The sequence below is a fragment of the Molothrus ater genome, chromosome 10, assembly GCF_012460135.2.
Source record: "Molothrus ater isolate BHLD 08-10-18 breed brown headed cowbird chromosome 10, BPBGC_Mater_1.1, whole genome shotgun sequence".
NCBI lineage: Eukaryota > Metazoa > Chordata > Aves > Passeriformes > Icteridae > Molothrus > Molothrus ater.
Window position 1 is genome coordinate 25,666,457 of NC_050487.2, and position 24,014 is coordinate 25,690,470.

At 41.6% G+C, this 24,014-nt stretch overlaps 2 protein-coding genes across 2 annotated transcripts in view; both read left to right on the forward strand.

Moving 5' to 3' along the window:
* Positions 1–151: 151 nt before the first annotated feature.
* Positions 152–3,723, forward strand: COMMD2 (COMM domain containing 2). The gene is made up of 5 exons (XM_036389115.2): positions 152–334; positions 420–497; positions 1,289–1,371; positions 2,615–2,788; positions 3,281–3,723. Exons 1-5 carry the CDS (start codon positions 268–270, stop codon positions 3,476–3,478), a joined length of 600 nt encoding a protein of 199 aa, XP_036245008.1. The 5' UTR covers positions 152–267; the 3' UTR covers positions 3,479–3,723.
* Positions 3,724–6,917: 3,194 nt separating this feature from the next.
* The window catches only part of WWTR1 (WW domain containing transcription regulator 1), a 44,131-nt gene continuing 27,034 nt past the window's right edge, over positions 6,918–24,014 (forward strand). Inside the window, exon 1 of the mRNA XM_036389066.2 lies at positions 6,918–7,552. Coding sequence (XP_036244959.1) covers positions 7,164–7,552 — 389 coding nt within the window. The 5' untranslated portion in view covers positions 6,918–7,163. The remainder of the gene's footprint in view (positions 7,553–24,014) is intronic.

Here is a 24,014-nt window from a genome sequence, read left to right on the forward strand (position 1 = left end):
CGCCGCCAGGGGGCGCGCAGCGCCTCCGGGGCCAAAGCGGCGCCTCCGGGAGCGCCTCGCACATCTGGGGCACATCTGGGGCACGGCTGGGGCACATCTGGGGTACGGCTGGGGCACGGCTGTCCCAGGGTGTCCCGGTTGTCCCAGGGTGTCCTAGGCTGTCCCCGCGGGTCCCAGGCTGTCCTAGACTGTTCCCGCGGCCCCGGCGCTGCGCAGGCGCCTGCGGGGCGCCGCCCCTTCCCGGTTGTTGGTGGCGGAGCCGCGGCGATGCTGCTGGTGCTGTCGGTGGAGCACCGAGCTCACCTGGGCTGTTTGCCGCGGGCCGGCGGCGCAGGTCTGGGCCGCGGCGGGTCCGCGGGCGGGGTGAACCGAGCCGGGCCGGGGCTGCAGCGGGGTCTGTTCTCTCTCTGTCCTTACAGCCGTCGGCGAGCTGGGGCGCCTGGCGCTGGAGCAGCTGCGGCGGGGAGCGGCACCGCGGGCCTGCGAGTCCGCCGCCAGTGAGAGCCGGGCCGCGGGGAGCGGGGGCACCGGGACGGGGAGCGGGGTGACCGGCCGGGGAGCGGGCCGGGGACAGCGGGGGAGCGGGGAAAGCGGGTCCGGGCGGGGCGGAGCGGGCCGGGGGGCGGAGGGACCGGCCGGGCAGCGGGGGGACTGGGACGGGGAGCGCGGCCGGGGCGAGCGGCGGAAGCAGGCCGGGCCATGGGGAGCCGGGGGACCGGCCGGGCCATGGGGAGCCGGGGGACTGGCCGGGCCGTGAGGAGCCAGGGGAGCGGGCCGGGGAGCGGGCTGGGGAGCGGGGGGACCGGCCGGGCCATGGGGAGCGGGGGGACCGGCCGGGCCGTGAGGAGCCGGGGGACCGGCCGGGGAGCGGGGGGACCGGCCGGGCCGTGGTGATGCCGCGGCAGGAGGGCGGGAACACGGTGGGCTCTGCGCCGGCCACGAAGGACTGCCAAGGCCCTCTCTTGCCAAGGCGGAGAGGGGCCCAGGGAAAGGGCTGGCGGCATGGAGCTCCAGCACCGCGGGGGTCGGTGCTTCGTGCCTGGAGTGGGGAGGGATACGGACATCCCTTTTCCGACACAAGCCGTTCTCTGTACCATGCCATAAGAAATTGGTTTGTGTTTTTCTTAGTTTTATGCGCTAATATGCTGTACATTATTATTGGAAAGGCGTGACACCCTCTTGTTTTTCTAAGCATATTTTGCACATTAAGCATTTGATAACTTTGCAGCTTTGAGTCTCGCTGCTGCGACAGTTAGCAAGTAAAAAACACTTTGTGCTTTCTTTAAAGGAAAGCTGAACATTAGCGTTGACATCATTCAGCACGGGGTAGAAGGACTAGTGTATCTTCTTACTGAGAGTTCCAAGCTTATGGCAAGTATACTTTTTCATGAGGAATTTGGGGATACTCTAGAAATGTCTTCTGGACACGTAGGCCTCTAAAAATGCTGGTGAATGGGGAAAAGATAGCTCAAAATTTAATGACGTGTATTATTTTAATTTCAGAAAAAGGTGTCTCATGCTGTTGTCTTATTGAAACATTGTGTCTACATGTATGACTCTGGAATTTGTGTACAGTGTCTGACGCCAAAACTTAACAACGTTTTAATAGTGTAATTTATTGCATATAGAGAAGCTTACTTCAGGATAAACTCTAAATAATAAAACTCAAATGAAGAGTTTGTTGTTCAGCTACTGCACAGGATGTGGGCTAGACTAGCCCCCTGTTCAGCATTCTTGTCTTTGTCCAGTGTGGTGGGTTTGAGAGCTTTTTCAGCTCTTGGCATCAAAAGTTTGAGTGGGTATAAGTAGATACTAAATGATTAGTAGTTGGACAATTACTGTTTCCATCAGAAAGACTAGTAACTTGTAACTATTGATATAGTAGAATATTTGAGCAATGACTACGTGGAGAAGGAGTGCAGAGACAAGGAATGTCCGATGAAACTCCCAAGTGTTGCTCCCAAGAGTAGCTGAGGAGGGGATGGAAATGGTGCAGAGCCTTTCCTTGAAACAAGGGCTCTTGAGTGACAGGTTACAGTGTACTGTGGTAGGATGTGGTTGGTTACAGACTGTTATTGCGGGGTGGTGCATTGGAGAGGTACAATGGTGTTTTCTACGGAGTCGCTAACAGCTTCCCCAGTGCCGGGCCAGGCTGCTGCAGTAAGCACAAAGGCCTGTGAAGCTTCTCCTGCCCTTGGGACAGGAGCCTGAGCATTGTGCTGTGTGCTGCTCACGTGCAGATCACTGCTGGGTATTTGCAGTCTGGTTATCAGTGGCACAGGAGCACCCTGACAAATGTCGTGCCTTGTGACACAACTGAGGTGCTCCCTCATGCTGTTTTGGTCTTTGATGTGAAGGCTTACATGTGATGGGGTTGAATGTTCTTTAAAAAAACCTGCTTCTGAATCTCATACAAATCTGCAGTAATGCATCAACCTCTGCAGATCCTTTAAAACCTGGATATTTGTTTTGTCAGAGGTGTAGAATTGTACTTGGACATTCCTGCAGGAAAATAAATAAATAACTGCACCATAGCATAAGTGATGTTTAGTTACAGTTTTATTTGGTTGTCAGGAAATAATGATGATTACCTGGCCTAAATTGCTATTTCTAGATTTCTGAGGCTGACTTCCAAGATTCCATTAATGTTTTGGGATTCTCAGATGAATTGAACAAATCCTTGCTCCAGCTGTACCTTGACAACAGGAAAGAGATCAGGAGCATTCTCGGAGAGCTGGCACCAAGGCTTCCCAGCTACCACAGTCTGGAGTGGAGACTAGATGTACAGGTGACTTCCCTGATGTTTTTAGTATTCCATCCTTTCCTTCACAATTTTTTTGCATAATTAAAACCTGCTAAAAAATATAAAAACAATTGAGGCAGCAGTACTTCATGTATTTAAAAGTGACATGACTTTGTTAGTGTCCCACAGCCAGCCAGCTGTGAAATGAACAGGATATGCAATGATGCAAAGTACTTGTTGCCTGATGAAAGTTGAATTCATGGTTCTATTGATGTTTTTAAAATATTAACATATACTAAACATATTTGGTCTTGATTATTACCTTATTTTCAGAAATATTATGAAAGCATTGATTAAAGCAGGTTAGTGTTAATTATAAAACACAATAGTAGCTTGTGTGTATCTTTAATGTGGATGCAAAGGGTTTCTGAACATTAGTCTGAACAGGTTCTACAAAGCTCTTGAGAGCCGTTAAGAACAGACTTTGATAACCAATGGTCATTTTCGTGTTCCTGTTCCACTGGACCCCTCCTGCAGCTTGCAAGCAGAAGTTTGAGACAACAGATCAAGCCTGCTGTGACTATGAAGCTACATCTTAATGAAAATGAAGATCAAATTGCCCAGGTGTTGCAAACCGACCCTGCTACCCTTCTTCACCTTATCCAACAGCTGGAGCAGGCGTTGGGGGAGATGAAGATGAACCACTGCAGAAGAATAGTGCGCAACATGAAATAACCTTGGTTCTCCTCTGCTGTCTTGCTAAGCAGTTTGTAAAACAACTCAAAACACTGCTCACAAATACATTTTGAGGAAAAATAAACATCTGGATCAGATGAACTGTTTTCCTGTGCCAGGACCTTGAGCCAGTATATACTGGCCAAATATCCTTGGCTGCCAGCTTCGCACATCTATGTGTGGTGACCTTTTTCACACAATCATCTTCATATTAGTACATGGTAATTAAATGTGATCAAATATTATGACTTGGGATTTTTGACTGGTATTTTCTATGTAATTGATCTCTGTTTTCAGGTGAAACACAAGATTAGCCAATACATAGGAGAGTGGTTTCCCTCATTCCATCTCTCCTCACTACAGCCAAAGTCTGGAACTCGGGGCAGCAAAGCAGAAGTTTTAGATAGAGATCTTTGAAACTTTTTGTGTCATCTCACCGATGAATCTAAACATATTTGCCTTTTTCTCAGGTAAACATTTTAAAAAATCCAGCTGCTCTAGAGTTGATTGGCATCACAGTAAGTGCTGGCAGGTTTACACATGGGTCATATCCTGAAGCATGTGCTAACTGAGAAGGGGAAGGGTTTTCCTTGGGGATTCTGAGTAAAATGGTCAGTTGAAAGCAGATGTTGAGAATGCAGAATGTCACTGGAGAGCTTGCATGTTTTTCTATTGCAGTGTGTTGCAATATTGAAGAAGGAAAAGCTGCAACACTGAATGATTTTGTTTCCTTTTACAAAAAATTACCTCAGCTAAGGATGGTCAAAGGTAAACTTTGAAGCTGGGTGAAATTGAGAGAAGCTCAAACTCTGGCAGTGATCCACAAAGAGACTCAAGGAGAGAGAGGAGGAGAAAGATCCTTTATGCCAAGCATCTTACTTTTAAATTGTACCTTTCAGTTTGTTCTGGGGGAAGTACTGAGCCTGGAAAAGCAGCTGCTCGGCAGCAGGATTTGGGCTTAATTGTTGGAAAAGCATATTTGCCTTTAGGTGAGGTTGGAACTGCCCTGCAAGTTCTTGCTTCTCTGTCCTCACAGCATCCAGGGCGGCTGCCGAGGGCCAGCACTTCCATCCCACTGGTGAGTGTGACTGCAGGGCAAGCAGCACAGGTGCTGTGCCTCTGTACAGCAGGGGAGGCTGGGAGTGAAAAGGCACATGTGTCAGTAACCCAGAGATACTGGTAAAATAGGAATTCACCATGGGATACTGACTTGGATTTTCTTCTAAACTCCCCAATTAAAGCCATATAAAGCTACATTTAATGCATCTTCTCTAATTAATTTGCACTTGCTTTATAGAAACCCTTGAACATGACAAGACTACAAAGCATTTTTCAGAAGCTACTAAAAAAAGTTACAGTGCTACTTTTAACCCATTTTATGGGTTAAAAGTATTATATTATGAGTTATTTTTTGTAACAGGGTTTTCTAAATTTACTACTGTTCCATTGTGTTCTTTGTTCTCCATTCCCATTTAGTTCAGAGGAGCACAAGTTTTCTGTTCCTGTAGGGCTGCTCACAGATGGATGTGGAGCACCAGCTGTAGTTGCTGCTTGCTTGGAGTCTCCTTGCACAGAGCAAACCCAAAGCAGAGGCAGAATCATGCCAGGCTGTGCTGTGTGCTGGTCGCTTGTTTACTGAGAAAGAACAAGGCTTGCCCAGGGACCCCTGAATGTTGTACTTTATAAGAGACATCACAGGTGTTGCTTCACCTAGGTAGGTTTTCTCAGAAAAATGTTAATCTATGAAGAGCTTTGATGCAGAGCAGTGATCTAGCTTTAAAACTACATGTGCCATTTCTTTAACTCATTAGATGCTCATCATGTAGGGGTACTTTTAAAAGTGCACTTACTTCTAAGCTTGGGTTTTCATTGAAGAAGAGATTGAACTTGCTGCTAGAAAATCCACAATCAATAGGGTATAGTCATAGTACTGGGCTTTATAAATCCTTCAGATGAACACAAAATCTCTGTACTATTCAAAAACATTTGAACACAATGTGAAATTGAGATAAAATAATGTTACTGACTTATTTTTTCACAATGTAAAATCTTGCAATGAGAACAAAGAAATAATGATAAGGAGCTTTCTATGTCACACTTGTGATTTGCTTCCATTATCACTTAATCCAACCCCATTGTGATGGAAGTGTCCTTGTCTTCCACAGACTTGAGCATATTGAGTCACTTGCCCTGAAAGCTGGTGGTCATATTTTTTTGTCCAAAGAAGGTAGTTAGTATTTCTAAACAAAGACTAATGACAACAATACTATGAAAATTTATTCTTACAGTTTTAATCATTTTCAAATTATTGGAGGAAAATCCTTTAGCCTATACCACATTTTCCACTAGAGAAGCCAAATGCAACTTTAGAGAAGTTCATGCTTATTTTAAAGAAATAAGGAATAAAGTTCAGAAAAACATTACTTAGGACTTTGCTAGTGTAGATTCTGATTACTGAGGAGGGTGTATTCTTATCAATCAGCATAGCCTGGATTCTGTCCAAAACACAGAAATAAAATAACAAATGCATTGCTAAAATACAGTTGTGTTCATTTAGTCAGTGTGTGATATCTCTGTGTGTAGTCATAAAAACACTGGATGCTTCCCTCTGTAAAAACCAACACTTAAGTTGGAATGTGAACAATATTATTCTTTATATACACAGTTTCTGAATTTAAACAATTTTTGGTCACATCGCTATTCAAAAGTTATTCCAAATGCTCCAAAAAATGAGACAAGATTAAAACAACAATTGTATTTAATAATTATAGAAAACCTCAGGCATGCACTTTGATGACAGCTCTCATTTCTAGTATAGGCTAAATCAAAGACAAGTGACTGAATGGGCAGAGATCCACAAAGCATCATGCCTGCATTTGAAACTACCCCTATGGACAGTGAGCTGGAAGGACGTAACATACAGCTCTGCACAGGACTCCTACTTGCCAGCAAAAGGCCAAACCTTATCCAAATCACAGCGAAATGGTTGCTGTCCATGTCACTACGAATGCTTAATTTCTCCCCATAGCTATAGCATCACTAAATCATGCAATTAAACTTGTACGTGAACTAATGTAAGCATCATTTTGCTTTCAGAAATTAGCATCGCCCAATAACTTTCTGAACAACGGTTTTGGAGCAAAGCTCCTTAGCTTGGCAGAGACAGAGCGCTCCGAAGGTTCCCCGGGCGCCACGAGCTGGGGCTGGACGGGAGCGGCCGCTCCAGCGGGGTCGCAGCGGCGGAGAGCCCGGCCGATGCCCCGGCTGCGAGCGGCACAGCGAGCGCGACGCGAGAGGGGGCGCGGGCGGGGCGGGCTCCGATGGCCTCCAGGGCCGTCCCGTGCCCAAAGTTTCCGCGGCAGTTGCATAACTGCGGGTGGGGCGGCGCGGGGGCCGGGCTGGAGCCGCCGGCACTGCCCCGTCCCGGCACTGCCCCGTCCCGGCACTGCCCCGTCCCGCCGCTGCCCGCCGGGGGGAGGGCGCCGCGCTGCCCGGGGCCGCCCCGCCCGCCCGGGACAGCGGCGCGGCTGGCGGGGGCGCAGAGGCTCCGTCCGCCCGCTCTGCTCCCGGCGAGCCCGCCCGCTCCGGAGGGCACGTCCTCGGCGGCGGCCCGGCAGCGGGGCCGGCCCCGGCCACCGCCCGTCCCGGGACGGCTGCGCCCGCCGCCGGGCCAGAGGCGCGGACAATGAACCCCGCGGCCGCGGCCCCGCCGCCGGGGCAGCAGGTAATCCACGTCGCGCAGGACCTGGACACGGAGCTGGAGGCGCTTTTCAACGCGGTGATGAACCCCAGGCCCAGCTCCTGGCGCAAGAAGATCCTGCCCGAGTCCTTCTTCAGGGAGCCCGACTCGGGCTCGCACTCGCGGCAGTCGAGCACGGACTCGGGCGGGCCCCCGCCGCGCCTGGCGCCCGTGCACGTCCGCTCGCACTCCTCGCCCGCCTCGCTGCCCGGCGCGGGCGCGGCGCCGCAGCACGGGCACCTCCGGCAGCGCTCCTGCGATGTCACGGACGAGCGGCCGCTGCCGCCGGGCTGGGAGATGGCGCTCACGCAGACCGGGCAGCGCTACTTCCTCAAGTGAGTGCGGCGGGGGACGCGGCCGGGGGGATCGCGGGGCGCTCGCCGGGAACGGGCTGCGCCGTAAGGCGGCGGGGTGGCCTCCGGGTCCGGGGTGTGTGCGGCATTCCGGGGGGGAAATCCCTTCCCGGTGGGGGGAGAGAGGCGAGTGAGAAGTCCTGCCGTATTTGTTGATAACGAATTTCTTTCCTGCTTGGCCACACGTCCAAGATTCTGAAACTTAATTTTTTTGAGAAAAAGTTGAAAGCCAGTTATTTCAGGGAGTTTCTGGAACGTGGGAGCAGAGCTCTGCATGCCCGTGACCTGCCGAAGGTAGAAGGGGCTGTGGATGGGTGGGAGTTGCCCGGCCCGGCTCCGGCCGCGGTGGGTCTGAAGCATCCCCGTCTGCCGGGACGCGCAGGAGGCCGCCTTGTTCTAGCGACAGGCTTTGGGAAGTGTGGTAACACAACTGCCGATATTTCTTCTGGCCAGTCATTTTCGCCAGAGCGTTTTATTTATGGCAATTGACACTTGATTCAAAGCCGTTTAATAGGCCTGAAAATAAGCAATAGCTGTAGTAAGTGGTAAGGCAGCAGTGCCTTATTTTGGTAGATTCTGTAAGTCAGCTACAGATTAATTGCAAACTAAGTTGTACTGCATTAATTTGGTAAATAAGATAAAATGTTTGCTAATGAAATAAAACATTTACTGATGAAGCATCTACCTCAGGATACTGAGGGAGTTAAACTGCCAGGATTCCAGGATGTGATTTACTTGCTCACTACAGCCTTCTTGTTCAGAAGAGTAAAATCTTGAGTTCACATATGTTCACCCATGTGTGGGTATTCAGCCATCATAAATGTCATAGAAACAGTGTGTGAGGGGAAAAAGAGACAAAACTGTTTAGAAAAGTGAAAAAAATTTACTTGATTGTACAATGATTTCTTTGCCTTGTGGGTTTGGAATCTCTAACGGATTACTCAAGAGCCCAGTCTCTGAATAACTCTGCAGAGTTTAGATTTTTTGCCTTTTGTCACACTCTGAGCTAACAGCAAAGCATGTAAATACTTTTCTGTATGTCACTGTATGTTGTTTATGATACTGTGTGCATATGTCCCAGGGTCCAAACTTTGTTATTAATCTGGTTTATCACTTAAATGAGAAGATCTCACGTCTCTGCACTTTGCATGTATTTTTCTCAATAGAACAAGCTACAAAGAAGTAGCTGACTGACAGGAGCAGTGTAACAGACCATTCATAAGTAATTATTCAATATAAATTCTTGCTAGGGTTTGGCTAGGGAGTGTTTTCAGATACCTCTGGCTAAACATTGCATAATATAATCTTTGTATGCTCTGTGTCTTTTGACTAATATCAAAATGAGCTCATGTGGTTTCACCTTCCTGTCATGCATTTCTGACCTAGAGACAAAGTTTTCCAAGTCGATGGATTCTTGTTGCTTAGGCCAAAAATAAAAGGCCTTTAGTAAATGAAAGCATAGGTAAAAGACTCCAAGCGGTTTTAATTTTTTTTTCCAAATCCTGTCAACAGTAATACTCTGATTAACAACATTCTTTTAAATATAAAATATAATAGGCATTGTGCATGTAATTTGTTACCTAAGTTAATATTTGTTTTATTTCCCCAGTTTTATCTGTCCAATAGAACTTCTCTCGTTTATATAAAAATTAATTGGAATAATGCATTTCTTTATACCTTCAATGTATTTTGTTATACCCCAATGCTTTGGGGAGTAATATTTAGCTATAAAATGCTCTCATGTGAATGATATTATTTTACAAATGATGTAATATTCTTCAGGTGAAAATACAATTTAAGATTGATTATGGAAAGCAGCATTTAAAGCTGTGTGCAACAAAATAATAGGTGATGTGCTAAAAGTCATATTTGATTAAACTAGGCATACAAAGTTACATTTCTCTATACTCAAGGGAAAAAAAATGCTTTCCAGCATAATGATAAAGATTTGTTTCTTGGCATTAGCAAAAAAAAATATTGAGAAACCAATTGAAAGTAAATAGACATAATAGGTCCTATTAAAGCCTTAATTATCTGTTGAAGTTTAGAATGCAATTTGTTGTATTAAAACATATTTTAAATAATTATTTAACAGAAGTACTAGTGTGAGTTTCAATGAACAGTGAGCTAATCTTGTTGATGGGGAACCAGCTACAACTTGAAGCAGTTGCAGTCCTGCATGTCAGTTCCTGCAGAAATTTTCTGGCTGTGACTGGAAGAAACATAAGTAGCCTGGGGACCACTCCACCCTGTAATTAAATACCAAACCACATAAGTGGGGGCTGGAAAACAGGCTAATGAACACACACTTGCAGCAATGTTATCTAAAGCATTTTTCTGTGTGAGCATGTGTGGAAAAAAATGTAAGTGTGATCTATTTGTGATAAAAAGCATTTCTGTAGAGACAGGCCTACTGCCTGCTCTTACGCCGTGAGCAGGGAATGTCAGTTGCATATTGAACTACATGCTGGGCTACGTATACGTATTCTGTAAAAAGAATGTTTCAAGTATTACTTTATACCAACTTGGTTTAGCTGGTGCAGCCTCATATTTCAAATGAAGACTGAGGGTTTCATATTTTCTCAATGTGTGTAGAGATCTTCTCGGTCAGACTCTCATAAACAGATTTGTGAAACTTTTGCCACTGTTATCTTTATCACTGTTATTTTTAAAATGTTACGGTAAACATTTGCCATATCAAGACATATTTGCCAGTAAGTTCTGCTCGGGGATAAGGAAGCTAATTACTTACAATACTTCATTTACTCAAAATGTTCAGATTTTTTCTTACTGGTTTCTGTTGGAATAGAACTTGATTTAACACATGATCAGTTTTATATAACTAAGCGTGTTCAGCAGGACAGCAGAAGAGTAATATAAATAATATAAATACTATAAAAAGTAACACAAGTACAATGAAAATCTTTTTTCCTGAGAATGACAAAACAAATAGTACTAAGATAGCTGAACTGCTGAAGTGATTTTCTAATATGATCTTTCCTTGAAAAGCATTTGTGTTAATTCTGTAGAGACTGTTGTTATTTTACATTGGTGATTTACATTGTGCTTGGTCCCGCACAGCATTCGTCATAGAGAAACTTTTCCATCTTGGTGCATGTAGTTACACAGCTGGAAGCGGGGGAGGAGATGGGCAGTGCTTGAGGAGGTCACTCAGGTTCTGGTAAGAATGTGGAAGGCGCTGGTGCCTCTGCACTGCATACACAGGTCTGGCCTCAGGGTGTGACGGCTGTCCTGCGGGGGCTCCCATGGCTTTGGCTTTCCTTGGTCCTTGTAGAGGAGTGGTGCAAGGCAAGAGGCCATGCATCCCTGCTGGCTTTGGCGTTGGGCAGTAGAGAGAGACATTTCACAGATTCATGGGGCTTTTGGAGCATTTAGTCCACACCTTAAGTGAATTTTTTTGTTCCCTGTTTTCAGTGGTTATTCCTGTGGGACTTAGAGTCTGAACTCTTCCCCTTGCCAGTATCCCTTTATTAAAAATAAATTGTAATGTGCTAGACACTACCAGGATGTATCATTGCCAATGGCTTTTATCCAAAATTGAGTGCATTAAAGAGTTCTTAACAGGCAAGAAGCTGTAATGCACCACTGAAGTTTAATTGTCAGAAATTCAACCATAGCTCACATTTATAACTCATTTTAGAGATACTTAAGAAGTTCTGAGATTGGAATGCGCACATCAAAACTGAATTTTCAACCTGTAATTGACAGCATTAGTGGTCTGTTTGATTGCTCCTCAAGTGCTGATTTAATGAGGATGATGTTGGAGTTCCATTTAAAAACTACCAAGGATCCATGAGCTGCTCTTCTCTGAATTTGGCAGTAGAACCAGCTACAGAGTTTCTGATGAAGGCTGGTATTTATTCATTTTCTGGTCCAAGATGGTGTCTTTCCATGATGAACAGACTGTTTTTTTCAGAATCTAAAAATCATGTCATCAGTGCTGCTTTAAAGGATTTGGTGGTTAATGTGGAGCTTAATAAAATCTGAGGACTGAAGCAGATATGGAATAAAATTGCTTCAGGGACGCATTTGATTTGCAGATGGGATCCAGTTCCCTCTCCTGTTGAGTTTTCTGAGTTAGGATACAAGCTACATTTTGTATCCTAAAGTATCAGTGAAACATCAGTGAAGAAGAAAGCTTTAAGCAAGACTGCACTGACCCTCGAAGTATTTACAAGAAGAATTTCCTTTGAGGAAATATTTAAGAAAATTCTTGTAAAGAGCTGTCTAGAAGCAGAATTTGAATTTTGCTGTATGCATTTCTAAATTATTTAAGCAATCAGTGGTAGCTGTCCTGTACAAACTACTGTGTTGATATATTGGACTTATGTACAATTTTAAGATAATAAATTAATAATGTGCACATGGAATTATTGGTTTAATGAAATTTGTCTTAAGTTAGTCCTTTAGTCATAGTGTTAACCCAAAGTCCTCGAGTACTTGTGCATTAATGGAAAGCAACTGTCATACATTCATCTCATTAGATGAGCTGAAAATACAATTGATTTTTTGCATTAATGATTAGGAAATAGTAACAATTAGCATATTCTTAGAAAGATATCTATGGAATTGATACAGGTGTTAATTAGGAATGCTACCATGAAAACTGGACCTTTTCTCTGAACCCATCTGAAAGGGTTTTGTCTTTACAAATGGTTTGGGTTGCGCAAAGAAAGAAAATGAATAGTAGGTTTATTTTTATCATGTTTGTGAGCTGCTATAGTCGATATCTAAAAGCTGGTCTGCCTGACCATCTTTACTCCATAAGTAATAAATGACAGTGTGGAGAAATGTCTGCTTCTGAAGGTTATGGATGTGTTCAATTTTAAACAGGCTTGACAATATAGAATCTGTAAAGTCTTACTTTCAAGATTTTTGCTGTTCACTCCTTCAAATAGTGTTGGAAGAGTCAGTGGTTGGGCTTTGGCTTGTTTCCTTTTGGATGCTTTGGCTGAAGTTGAACATTCTGTCTTTTTGATGTCGGGGCCTATTACAGGACAAGAGCTTCTTTGTAACAGAGTGTTTGGGGCTCAGGGCCTTGCTTGATTGGCAGATACAAATTGTATCAAAGCAATTAAATCCAAAGGAAATGTCATGTGGGCTGAGTTTCAACATAAAGACTTGTGGCATTTTCCCTCTTCATTTAGGGAGAGAAAGGTCAGCATGATGTAGGGTGGAGATATTTGGGGGTTATTTGTTTCTTTGCTTGTTTGTTTGTGGATCTTTTTATTTTCTTTAACTCAAAGTCCAGACCTAGAGAATTCTTTAAGAATGGAAAACTTGGGAACACTGCAGTTTTCCCTACCTCTGACTATTTTAAAGGCAAATGTGATGGAAGCTGCACTGCAGAGACAGACACAGCCTTGCTAAGAGAATTGAGCAGAATATATTGTGTTAAAACTGAAAGAATTGCCTAGAGTGTCACCAGAAAATAATGGAGTATAAAGGGAGATGTGAAAGAGGAGGCGGCTGCTCGCATGTCCTCGTGGTTCACAGCATGTGCATCAGCAGTCACAGCACAAGCACAGCAGAGCTGCAGGCTCAGACACAGCTTTTCCTGCAGTGACTTGTTTCTCTGACCATGTCTGCTGACCCCTCTCTGTTTGCATGATCAAAATGTTCCTTTTTGTTTATCAGGTATTGATCTGTCCCTGATAATTTTTGGACGCATTATTCTGACAGTCTTCCAGGTTTGAGACTAGCAAGATGCTTCCATGGTACTTTTGAGTTTTTTCTTGTACCACAAGTAATCGTTTTTTCCTACCTGTGATCGATTTTCCTTGTCTGTCTACTGGGTTTTTATTAAATGTTCTATATTCCTGTTTTCCAATGATGGATTGGTGAGAAAAGGTTTAAGCATTACAAAATGCAATAATAGTCCTCCGTCAAGCAATTATTGAAGGTAATATTGAAAATAACATGGAATGTTATTTTCACAGTGTTTGAACTGCGAGCCTTCAATTTTGTGTGGGCTTTTAAAGAAGTTTTCAAAACTTCTTGATTGATGCATTTTCTTAGTTTTCACTGTCACTGTGAGGCCCCTGAGCTCAGCAGCCTCTGAGCAGCAGGAAGTGGGAATCGTTGGGAGCTGACCTGGGCTGAAGGAAACGGCAGTGAGGTTCCTGTTGTGCTGCCGACCGTGTCCCTTCGGAAATCATGTAATTTCTCTGTGCCTTCTTTTTTGGGCTTCATTTCAGCATCTGTTCTTGTCCATGAAAAAACTTCTGTGTATTGAAACAGGCAGTGTACAGTAATAAAACTTAAATATTGCTTCATGGACGTTGTTTCTTACCATGCAAGCTTACACCCTTTTGTGTTCCCATGGATCAGCTCAGACTTTATCACCAAAATATCACAGGCAGTTGCTGGTGATTCCTGATTGATTGCTGCCAGCAACAGGAGTTCAAAATCCCTGAAAAGAATACAGATTGCTCTTTGAATACACTTCTGCCACTGGCAAAAGCTAGCTATAGTTTGTACAAACTACAGCAACTCCCCAAAGGCTTTTGAAGATAGAGCACATAGAGGTATGTACAAGGAAGGCACCTTACCCAGCTGGAGTTTGTTAGATTTTCAGATCATATTTCCAAAGGTCTCCTCACCTGATAAAATCATCTGACCAATGTGGGTTGTAAGTCACCTTTAACAAAAAAAATGAAAGGAAAAAAGAACAAAACTGAATTGTTGGGTGTTTGTTTGTTTGCCTAAGCAGCCTTTTGTAATCTTAAGGTAGAAGTGGCAAAGTTGTTTCAGAAGTTTCCTAAAATCCTCTATTTTCAAATGCTTCAGGAATAGAAGTGACTGCCATATGAGAGAGGCTTTGGATTGTCTGCTTAGTCAGACTGTTTGGACAAAAGCAGCTTTTCTAATTTTGACATGTGCTCCATATGGTTCATCTCAGAGCACACAGGCAGTTCCATCCTGCGGATGCCCATCTTTGCAGCCTCCTGCCAGTGCCCTCACCTACATTAGGTGTCTCTGGACTCAAACAAAGCAGAGTAAATCAGTGCAGCCTGTGCTGCGGGCATCATCGCGCAGCTCTGTGGGGAATGTAGAAAAGGTTGGCCTTTTGGAGCTGACAGCCAGAATTTTGTGTGGGAATTCTTCACAGAAGGTTTTTTTATTTCACATTTGGTTTTGATACTGCATTTCCCATTTCATGTTTTACTCATTCTATTGTACATGTTTAAACAGAAATATAAGTGCTTTTGCTTCAGAGATTGGGGAAAATATTTTTTGCAAATGAAGCAAAATGAATGATGAAGAAAAGATGATGAAAAGAAATGCCTACTGTTACTTAAAATGTAATTTCTAAAGGTATAAAGCAGGCTGAATTGTACTGGCACATCAAAACTGAGAGTTTGATGTGAGTGAAGTTTATGAGGAAATTGTGGATCACATTTTCATTTTGAATAAATGTGTGTCTCTGCAGCCTACAACTCTGACATGGCAGCCTTGCCAGCAGGAGGGGTGATGCCAGTGACTCTTGCCATCCCCTCACACTGCAGAGGATATACCTGGTATAATGCTTTGACAGCCATTCCTTTGATAAAGACTTTTCCAGTCATGGAATGTTATTTTCACAGATGCTGCCATCACTGTCTCTCTCAGCCCTGACATTACCAATAGTATGTTATAATATTAGATAAAGTTTAATTTTTATTAGAAGTGGTGGGGGGCTCTACTTCTTTATTCATGTTCTATAGTTTGCATTTTGTTTTTTGTCTGTTACTGGAAGACTTTGTGGGAATGGAGAATCAATGAAATTATGCTACTGCAAAAGAGCAGACAATGTAAAATTTAATAACTAGAGTAAATGAGATTTCTAGTGAGACTATTTATAACTTACTGAAAGTGCAGTAGTAAATTATTGATATGTAAAAGAAATTAAGGTTTTGTTAAAGAGTACTAGTCAGTAAAGGCAGGTATGTTACAAAAGCTTTTTCAAAGCTAGGAGAGCTCCTGGTTTGAGATTTGTAACTTTATAAAAACCTTAGCAATTTAAGTCCATAAGTCGTAAATGAAAAAATAGCTCTTGGTGTTAACCATGCTAATGCTTACCCAAATATATGAAGAAATCTTATTTTAAACGGTCATCTGCAGTGACTGGATAATTCACATTATTATTATGTTTTCTTTCTGTGGTAGTCTTTCTTTGAAGACAAAGGGAAGATCTAACTTTGATTCCATAAACTCTGTTTAGTTATATATATATATCTTGTGAATTATTTGGCAAATTTGGCACGATTTCCATTGCCAAACATCTGGATGAAGGGTCATGCTGCCATGGCAGGTCCCTGTTTTGTACTGCAGTGTGGAAATGAGGGAGCAGTCTGGTGCAACAGAAGTGGTTTCAGGTGCTGCACATTCCAGAAAGCAGCTCCTGTGCTGATTCTCTTGTCAAATAATTGCTAAAACTTGGGCATTGGAATGATCCTGGTGTTTATGCTGTATATTTATGGTCAAATGCTGCTCAAAACATTCACTAAATTTTGAAGTTTTCCACGGTTTTTTTAGCAATCATGACAGATCTTTCTTGTAACTAAGAGCTGGACAATAAAGGGCGAAAGAGCATAAGTTTGCAGATAAAACAAACTGTGATGCAGTTAAGATACAGAAGCACTGTCAGTTTCCATTTTGTGCTGCTTTTCCTGCAGATACAGACATATGTTTGCATTTATTTGAGTCATTTTGTGGTACTGCCTGGTTTGCTTTACTAAAAGAATTCCTTCTACTGAGGATATTGTCTCATGAACATTTCCTTTTTCTGTCAGGATGGCTTCTACTAGAACAATATTTTCAGTGGTCTTTTTTTATCTTAGAGAAACAAATGACTGATTCATTTTTCTAGAAAAAACAGGAAGCTGTGAAGTAGACAGACTGGAAAAGAAATGCATGCTGTTACCTAAAATGTAATTTCTAAAGGTATAAAGCAAACTGGAAGTAACTCTTTGTTAGATTCTGAGGGCATATTACAGTTTCACTGTTTTTTCTTCTATTATCTGGACCTCATGTGAAGAACAATTTAAGATGATCTTGTTAAAAAAACCCCAAAACCCAAAAAAACACTTACTCATATGAAAACTTCAGATGAAAGCAGTTTCCGTGCAGCAGCCTCTGCACTTTTGTGAGTGATGTTTTCTGTCCCCTTGTTCAGTATTGCTGCACTGGGTCTGACAGATTTTCAGCACAACTACTTTTCAAAGCAAGAGAAAAGACCTAATGGGGAGATGGAAGTTGGGAGTTCTTTCTGGCATGTATGAGGTTGAGATCTTTTTAAAATGGAATGACATGATTAATGGATAAAATGTTCTAATTAATTGTAATAGACTGAAAAACCCTGCATATTCATAATCAGGTTACTAAGCATGGCTCTTTTTTTTTTTTTGGTTGGTTTTTTTTTTGGTTTTTTTTACTGTAGAAATGATTGATCCTAGAGGCAGATTATTCTCAGATTTGCATGCAGATTTGTTATTATGACCTTCTTGAGTGCTGGAAATATCCACAGACATTTTGCACCTGTAAAAAGCAAAATGACCACATGTTGAAAGGGAAGTGGAGCATTACAAATCCCATACCACAGTAATCACTGCAGTGGGATTATGGTTCTCAGTACATGCAATCCCAAGTATCAACTCAGTGGTGAGGTGTTGATGCTGTGCTGTATCACTGGTGTTAGGCTTGACCTTGCTGTGAATAATCTGGTCCTCCATCCCTGGGCCTTTGGTACTGTTCTTTTCTCTCTGGGAGCTGTAGTCTTTACTGTTGCTGTAAATACAAAAATTAGAAATTATTGAAAAATTATTCCCTTAGCACAAGCATTGTGAAAATTTGAAGATTTGTCCTTCATGTCGCCCATGATAGAGGGATGCATCCTAAGGAAAAGTCAAGCTAAAAGACTTCTGTTATTCTCACATTTTGTACACTGACAAATAGGAGATGAACTTCCTCAGAGCTGGAATGAAATAGCTTTGTTGAAAATATGTGAAGTTCAGTTTTGGCTTCTGCAGATAAGTAAAATACTGTGTGGAAAGATTATCTTGACTCTATTTATAAAGCACCTGCCCAGTGCAAAGCCATCAGCAATGTTTCCCTCTTATTTGAAGTGGTGTCTTTTTCTTGATGACTGTACTAGGAACAGCAGAGAAGAAGAAAATTCTGAACTAAAATTCCTCTTGGGGGCATATGGAAAGAACATATCACTGCAAGAATTCCATCTGATACAGACCTGGATTTTTCCTGACTGTGTTGGGCAGGCCCCTGTTGTGGCTTGGGTTTCAGGTACTGGCAGAAGGGAAATGTTTTCTAGTCATTCAGGTTTTTTTATCAAAAAGAAAAGTTGCATAGGTGTTTCACCATAGGGTCTTTGAGACAAAGCTATGTCAGTTTTTAAGATTTAATTTATATGTGACATTTTACATAAACCACAGCTTTTAAAAAAATTATTTAATGTTAGCTCCTGAGAGTTTGCAGTTTACAATTGAATTATTTCTTTGAGACATTAGAATAACTATTCCTTTGATAGTGTAACTCTAGATGGCATATGCAAGAGTCTTGACCTGCCAGATCATCTCTGCTAGGCCTAAATAAATCTTGAAAATATTTAATTGTACTTTCACTTCATGCTTATTATTTAAAGTAATCTAAAGCAAGAGGATGATCTCTTTAAACATAGATGAGGCATACATAATAGTTCTTCAGTTCACATAGTTTTTCTGTATGAGGTCAAACCTCAGATATCTGGGTTAACTGTGCCATGAAGAGGGCTACAAATTTAAATCCAGGGCTGATAAATGACATACCTCCTGCTGCTTAATTTGGTGCAGTTTTTAGTTCGCTGTGCAACCTTTATTTTGACCCCTTTATTTTGACAGGACTCAGTGTAAGCACTGACAGACAGAGCCTTGCATGAAAATAACAGGTAAACAATATCTTAGGTACTGGAAAATACTGTGACATTGTGAGTTCTTCATGGGGGGAGCAGAGGGAGGTGCTGGGTGCTTCTCCCCATCCCTGGGGATAGGACACAAGGGTTGGTTGAGAGCTGCGTTAGGGAAGCTCAGACTGGACATCAATCTAAAGCTCTTCACTGAGGACAGTCAGACACTGGAACAAGCTCCCCAGGGAATTGGCCCCAAGCGCATTGTTGGTCAAAAAGTGTTTGGATGACTCTCAGATAGCTAGTTTAACTTTTAAGTTTCCCTTTTGGAGTCAGGCGTTGGACTGGATAATCCTCATGGGTCCTTTCCAGCTCAGGATATTATATGTTTCTATTAAATAATTCTGCATTTATTTAATAAGAGGTCCAGTTGAAATACAGGGAGACTTTTTCAGGTAAGAAGCTGGTCTGAAATATTTCATTCCTACTAGATTTTAAAAACCACACGTTAGGTACCAGATTTTAAAAGGTGTATTAGGAAATTTTACAGCACTTAGGACGCTGCCTTTTAAATTCTGTTTTTCAGTCAGTGTCAGCATTTTTTGTAGCTATGATACAACATTTTAGTACTAAAAAACCCACACCTTTTCTGAGGGTAGCTAACATTTTTCTCCAGCCACTCCATACACACACACACACTCCACACTACTCCCCAGTCAAAATTGTATTTGTTAGCCCAGTTAAATGTCTAGGCTAAACATTGCCTGATCAGTCATTCTCTTGCATTCCTAAACAAATAGATTTAGGGACTGCATTTGACTTGCTAATAGTATGTGGGATTTGTGCTGCCTCCATTTCACAGCATTACTCCTTTTGAGTACAGCACAGTGTATTCCTGTGACCCGTGCCCATCTTCTCATACCAGTAATCCTGAGGCACGTGTTCCTTGCACCCCATTAGAAATCAGTAAGATGCACCTACACTGCTAAACATCTGATACTTTTATACATTATTCTGAGCTTAAGGGAAGCCTTGCTTGTCAATGTTTCAATCTTAAAAATATTTATTTTCAAATAGACTCTGTTTGATTGGAATATTACTGCAGTGTCAGAAATGACAGAAATTCCTTATGTTCAGCTAAATCTTATTTGAAATTCTGGTCTCATTTTTAAATTCTCATGTACAGAGAACACCAGTGCAGAACTGTCACCCTTCCTAAGCTCAGGTCAACTGTCAGTTTTGAGACATTGTTTCTTTATTTTGGAAATGTTTTGTTTGAGAAAACACTTGGTCTTTTAACCAGCTCCTGCTTTTCATCTGTTTTTCATGGCAAATGATCATGTTTCCCAACCATTTGCAAACAGTGACTGTCTGGCAGGATTTCCTGGATACACGTTAGTTTTGAGATTTGAGTAAAAGGTCAACTTTCTGAACCCCGGCGATTAGTGTGGTTATTTGTCCTGCCTTTTCTTCCATGGGAACTAATCAGCTCATATGGAAGGTAGAAATAGTGTCCAAGAAAAATTCATCTGCTAGTTAATCACCTCCACCATGAATCATAATAAAAAAATAATCCAAGTAGGACATCTCCTGACCTTTGTATACTAAAATTCTGAACAGCTGGAACGAATATGTTTGGAGTCAGAGTTTTGTAAGAAGCTTCTGAAAAAGTTATTCATAACCTGATCCCATTTTTGTCTCTTAGAGTGAGGTACTGAGGCCCTCACAGCTCATAACTCTAAGCTGTGTGAACAGAGAGAAGTGGATAACTAGTGCTGACTGTGAAAAGAACCATTTCTTTTAGACCTTTTTTTAAATATTCTAAGCTGGTCTTCAAAATTGAGAGGGTAATAAAAACAGGTAAACCAACAGATGTTTATAGAAATTTGACCAGTTTTAATTTGTTTCTTCTGACTCCACTGAAAGAAGTGATGGGATTTTTCTTATGTGCATATGCCATGTAAGAGATTGAAGCCATAGAAATTTTTCCATGTTGTGAGGGAACCTTCTAAATGGGCAATAGGGAACAGTAGAGAATATGTTGATGTTGATAAAAGACAGGATTTTGTCATTATTTGCATAGAATCCATCAGACATTTCTTCAGCCCTGAAAGTGGAGGGGTGTGTTTGAGTATTAGAAGTCCTAATGGATTTCTTAATCTTATAGGGAAGATGAAAGAGCCATGCTCCACAAACCTTGGCTCCAGCAGCTGAGTTTGGTTGATTGCTTTCCTTTTCCTCACCTTCTGAGGACTTACAAAGAGGGTAACATTCTTATCTACCTTTTGTCTGTTCAAGAATTATGTATCTCCTGAATTGTCTGTTTTCCTTGCTGTATTCTCAGTAGTGATTAAATGGCCCAAATGGAGGAAGTAAGATAAGTCCTGATGCATTCAAGGTCATGGTTGTCTCAGCATTCATTTAAGTGAAGCAGATTTTTTCCTATTGAATTTATTTTGCAGAGGAAATGCCAAAGGCATCCTGATAGCTGCTTTCTCTGCCCGTGGTGTCTGGAGCCTTTTTTCTGCTCTAGGAATGAGATCTGAAAGTTTTGGATTTGTAGGGTTGGGGCTGGAGGGGAACAAGAAGCAGCTGTGTTGGTTGTTTTTTAGATAGGTGTGGATTCTCAGCCCCTCTGGTGTCTGTAAGAATGTCACCAGTGCCACCGACCCGCAGGTGGGTCAGTAGAGACCTGAGTGGAAGCTTTTTTAGACCTTGCAGAAATGCTTGGGCTGAACAACTCCATCACGTAATCATGTATTCGTGTCCTTATGTACATACTGCACATGGAAAAGAAATTTGTAGTGTTTATTTAACTTTAAATACATGGATTTGAAACAATGGTTCTTATGATTCTGTGATTAATCTGCATCATATATAACACTTAAAAGGATAGCAAGGACCAAGAACCACAATTTGTGGTTGGATAAAAATAGAAGTGTTATGAATCATGAGCACTGAATAAAACTTCAGTGTTTACAGGTACCAGTCACAAAGTTGTTCCTGATGATATTTCAATAACAAATTATTTTCTATAGTGTTGAGAGATTTGAGCGGCTTGGTATTTTAAATAATTCTATCTACCTCATAACCACTATTGAGGTAGATAAATATAGACCCAAAATAATTTTATTCATCTAAATAGTTATGTCAGTGATATGTTGAATTAAATTTGTTGCCTCATCAATATTTTTAGTTGGTTATGTTTAGTTGGTTATGTTTTGCATTTGCTCTTTGGCAGACCAAGGTCTTATTTACAAGATATAAATCTTGGTCTGAAGAGTTAGGGATTTGGGTCATGGAAGGAAAAAAAAAAAATATAGTATCTAGTTTGGCTCTGCATGTCTGTTGTGCTGTAGCTACTGGCATTCATATTAAAATATAAGTATTGCTGTCTGTGAACAGAAGTTATTTTGAACTTCTGTTCAGTGAACAGAAGTTATTTTGGCCTTTTTGGAGCTTAATAAATGTACTGACTTGAAAGCTGAGGTTGTGAGAATGATCTCTGACTGAGAGCTGTAGTACCAGGAACTGCTTTGCACAAATGTGTGTATTTTGAGCCAGTGTTCAGTTTCTAGTGATGGAGGATTGTCTGTTTGGCAAAGGCACTCCTCAAACCAATCTGTGTTATTGTTTGGAAATCCTGACCAAGCAGTTCAGGAGCTTGTCATAGGAAAAAGTTAGAACAACTGCTGTGCATTTGTGGAAAGAAACTCTAGAGACTGTGGTAACAGTATTTTGTTTTCTTTTGAAGAAATGCTGTTCTCTGTATGATTTCAAAATCAGAAGGTAGGCAGGATTGCAGATGGGCCTACTTGCAGAGTAGAAAATAGTTTTATTTCTGCAACAAAAACCTTTTACAGACGTGCACTTGAATATATTGCAATGATCTGAAGCTCTTGACAAGTAATTCTTCAAATTACAAAGGAAAAACAGTGCATAAATGTTAGTTAAATAGCAAAATAGAGTCTTATTGGTGTTATGACAATTAATTCAACCCTCTAAATTCTCTAAATTAAAAAGGCACCAGTACTAGAAAAAAACCTCTTTTAATTTTTTTTTTTATTTTTTAGTGAATTTAATTTTTTTATTAAATTCACTAAAAAATAAAATGTTTGGCATGTTAATGCACATGCCAAAATGCGCAACGCCCTGGAAACATTAACAGTCATTTTCTGACGGACTCAGAAACCAAAACCTGAAATAAAAATTTTGGTTACAGAGGAGAATTCTGAGACTAAATTCCATGGAGTCATGCATTTCTCTGCCTCTGGCCAGTGCAGTAGGATATAATGTTAGGTATTTTTTCTATAACTTCAAAGGTATTTTGTGTCCTGTTTTGCTCTGGGTTGTTTTTCTATCCTACCATCATTTCTTGCCTGGGGAAGATTTTCAATGTGTCCTTATAAGGGCACTGCATAGTTGAAGGGGGAGTTCTTGTTTTTGCATTCATTTCTACTAGAATGCAGAATATGTTAAAGTAATAACAGCTTGTCTAGAAATTCCACCTTGGTAGTCAAAGACTGTTTATTAGGTTGGGCCACTTCTCCCATTCTTGTTACAATTCAGCATCAATTTATGTTTTATGTATGCAAACCCTGATTGTTCCTAAATATGGTCCCTTTTGACGTGGCTTTTATACTGGTAAAATGAGACATTCGCAGCATGACCTGGTGATAGCCCTCTAGCTCAAGGAGAGGACAGATAGAACCTTTCATTTTATAACCTGTTCAACAATTTCAGAAACCGCACACCTCTGAAAATGTCATGTATCGCTCACAAAAGAATGCTTTGTCTTCAAATGGCTACATGTTCCCCTAAATAAAATAAACATCGTATTAATAAAATCATTATATGTCTCTTTAAATATGAGTGCTACAGGCACTCATCACGCAAACAAATGTATTAATGCTATTATATACTGTATACTTTAAAAACCCTAAGAATGTTCTATATAATAGCTTCATTCAATACCTTTTTTTTCTTTCTCTCAAGAATTGGGATTTCATCCAAATTCTAAAGGTTAAGTTGTCAATAGAACTCAAAAGGGTGTTTTGTTTCCATTTGTATAACTAGTTTAATGTTTTTTAAGGCCTCCATGTACACCAACAATGGAATCAGTCAGTTACAGGGGAGCTTAGCAGGACATTCTCGAAGTTCTCTTCACAGCAAATTATGCTGAAACTAATTCAGGAAAAGAGCAACTCTCTTCACTGAAGGAGTTACTTAGCATAGTGTAATAAATATTCAAATACAGATGTAATGTTCCAGCTTCAAGATCAGAGATGAGGATGAATACGCAACAGGAGAACAAAGTCCATGGTTCAATCAGTTTAATAATTACATTGTAGCTCCTTGTTAAAGCTTCATGTAATTTTCATGAAACATTATTGGTGTCTAAAAAGCAAGTGCCATGAATTTGATTAGCTCAAACTTGGGAGCTGGAGTTCTGCAGAGCCTCACTTGAACTCCCACAGTAACAAGGGGCCGAACTATTGAGTGTTATTAATTTCTACACTCTAAAGGAAAGTGATTGAGAAATAC

Excerpts from the sequence above, each read along its gene's own strand:
- COMMD2 (XM_036389115.2), top strand. The coding sequence starts at position 268 with ATGCTGCTGGTGCTGTCGGTGGAGCACCGAGCTCACCTGGGCTGTTTG. Across the intron at positions 498-1,288 it reads GGCCTGCGAGTCCGCCGCCA|GAAAGCTGAACATTAGCGTT; the intron begins GTGAGAGCCGGG and ends CTTTCTTTAAAG. Across the intron at positions 2,789-3,280 it reads AGTGGAGACTAGATGTACAG|CTTGCAAGCAGAAGTTTGAG; the intron begins GTGACTTCCCTG and ends CCCCTCCTGCAG.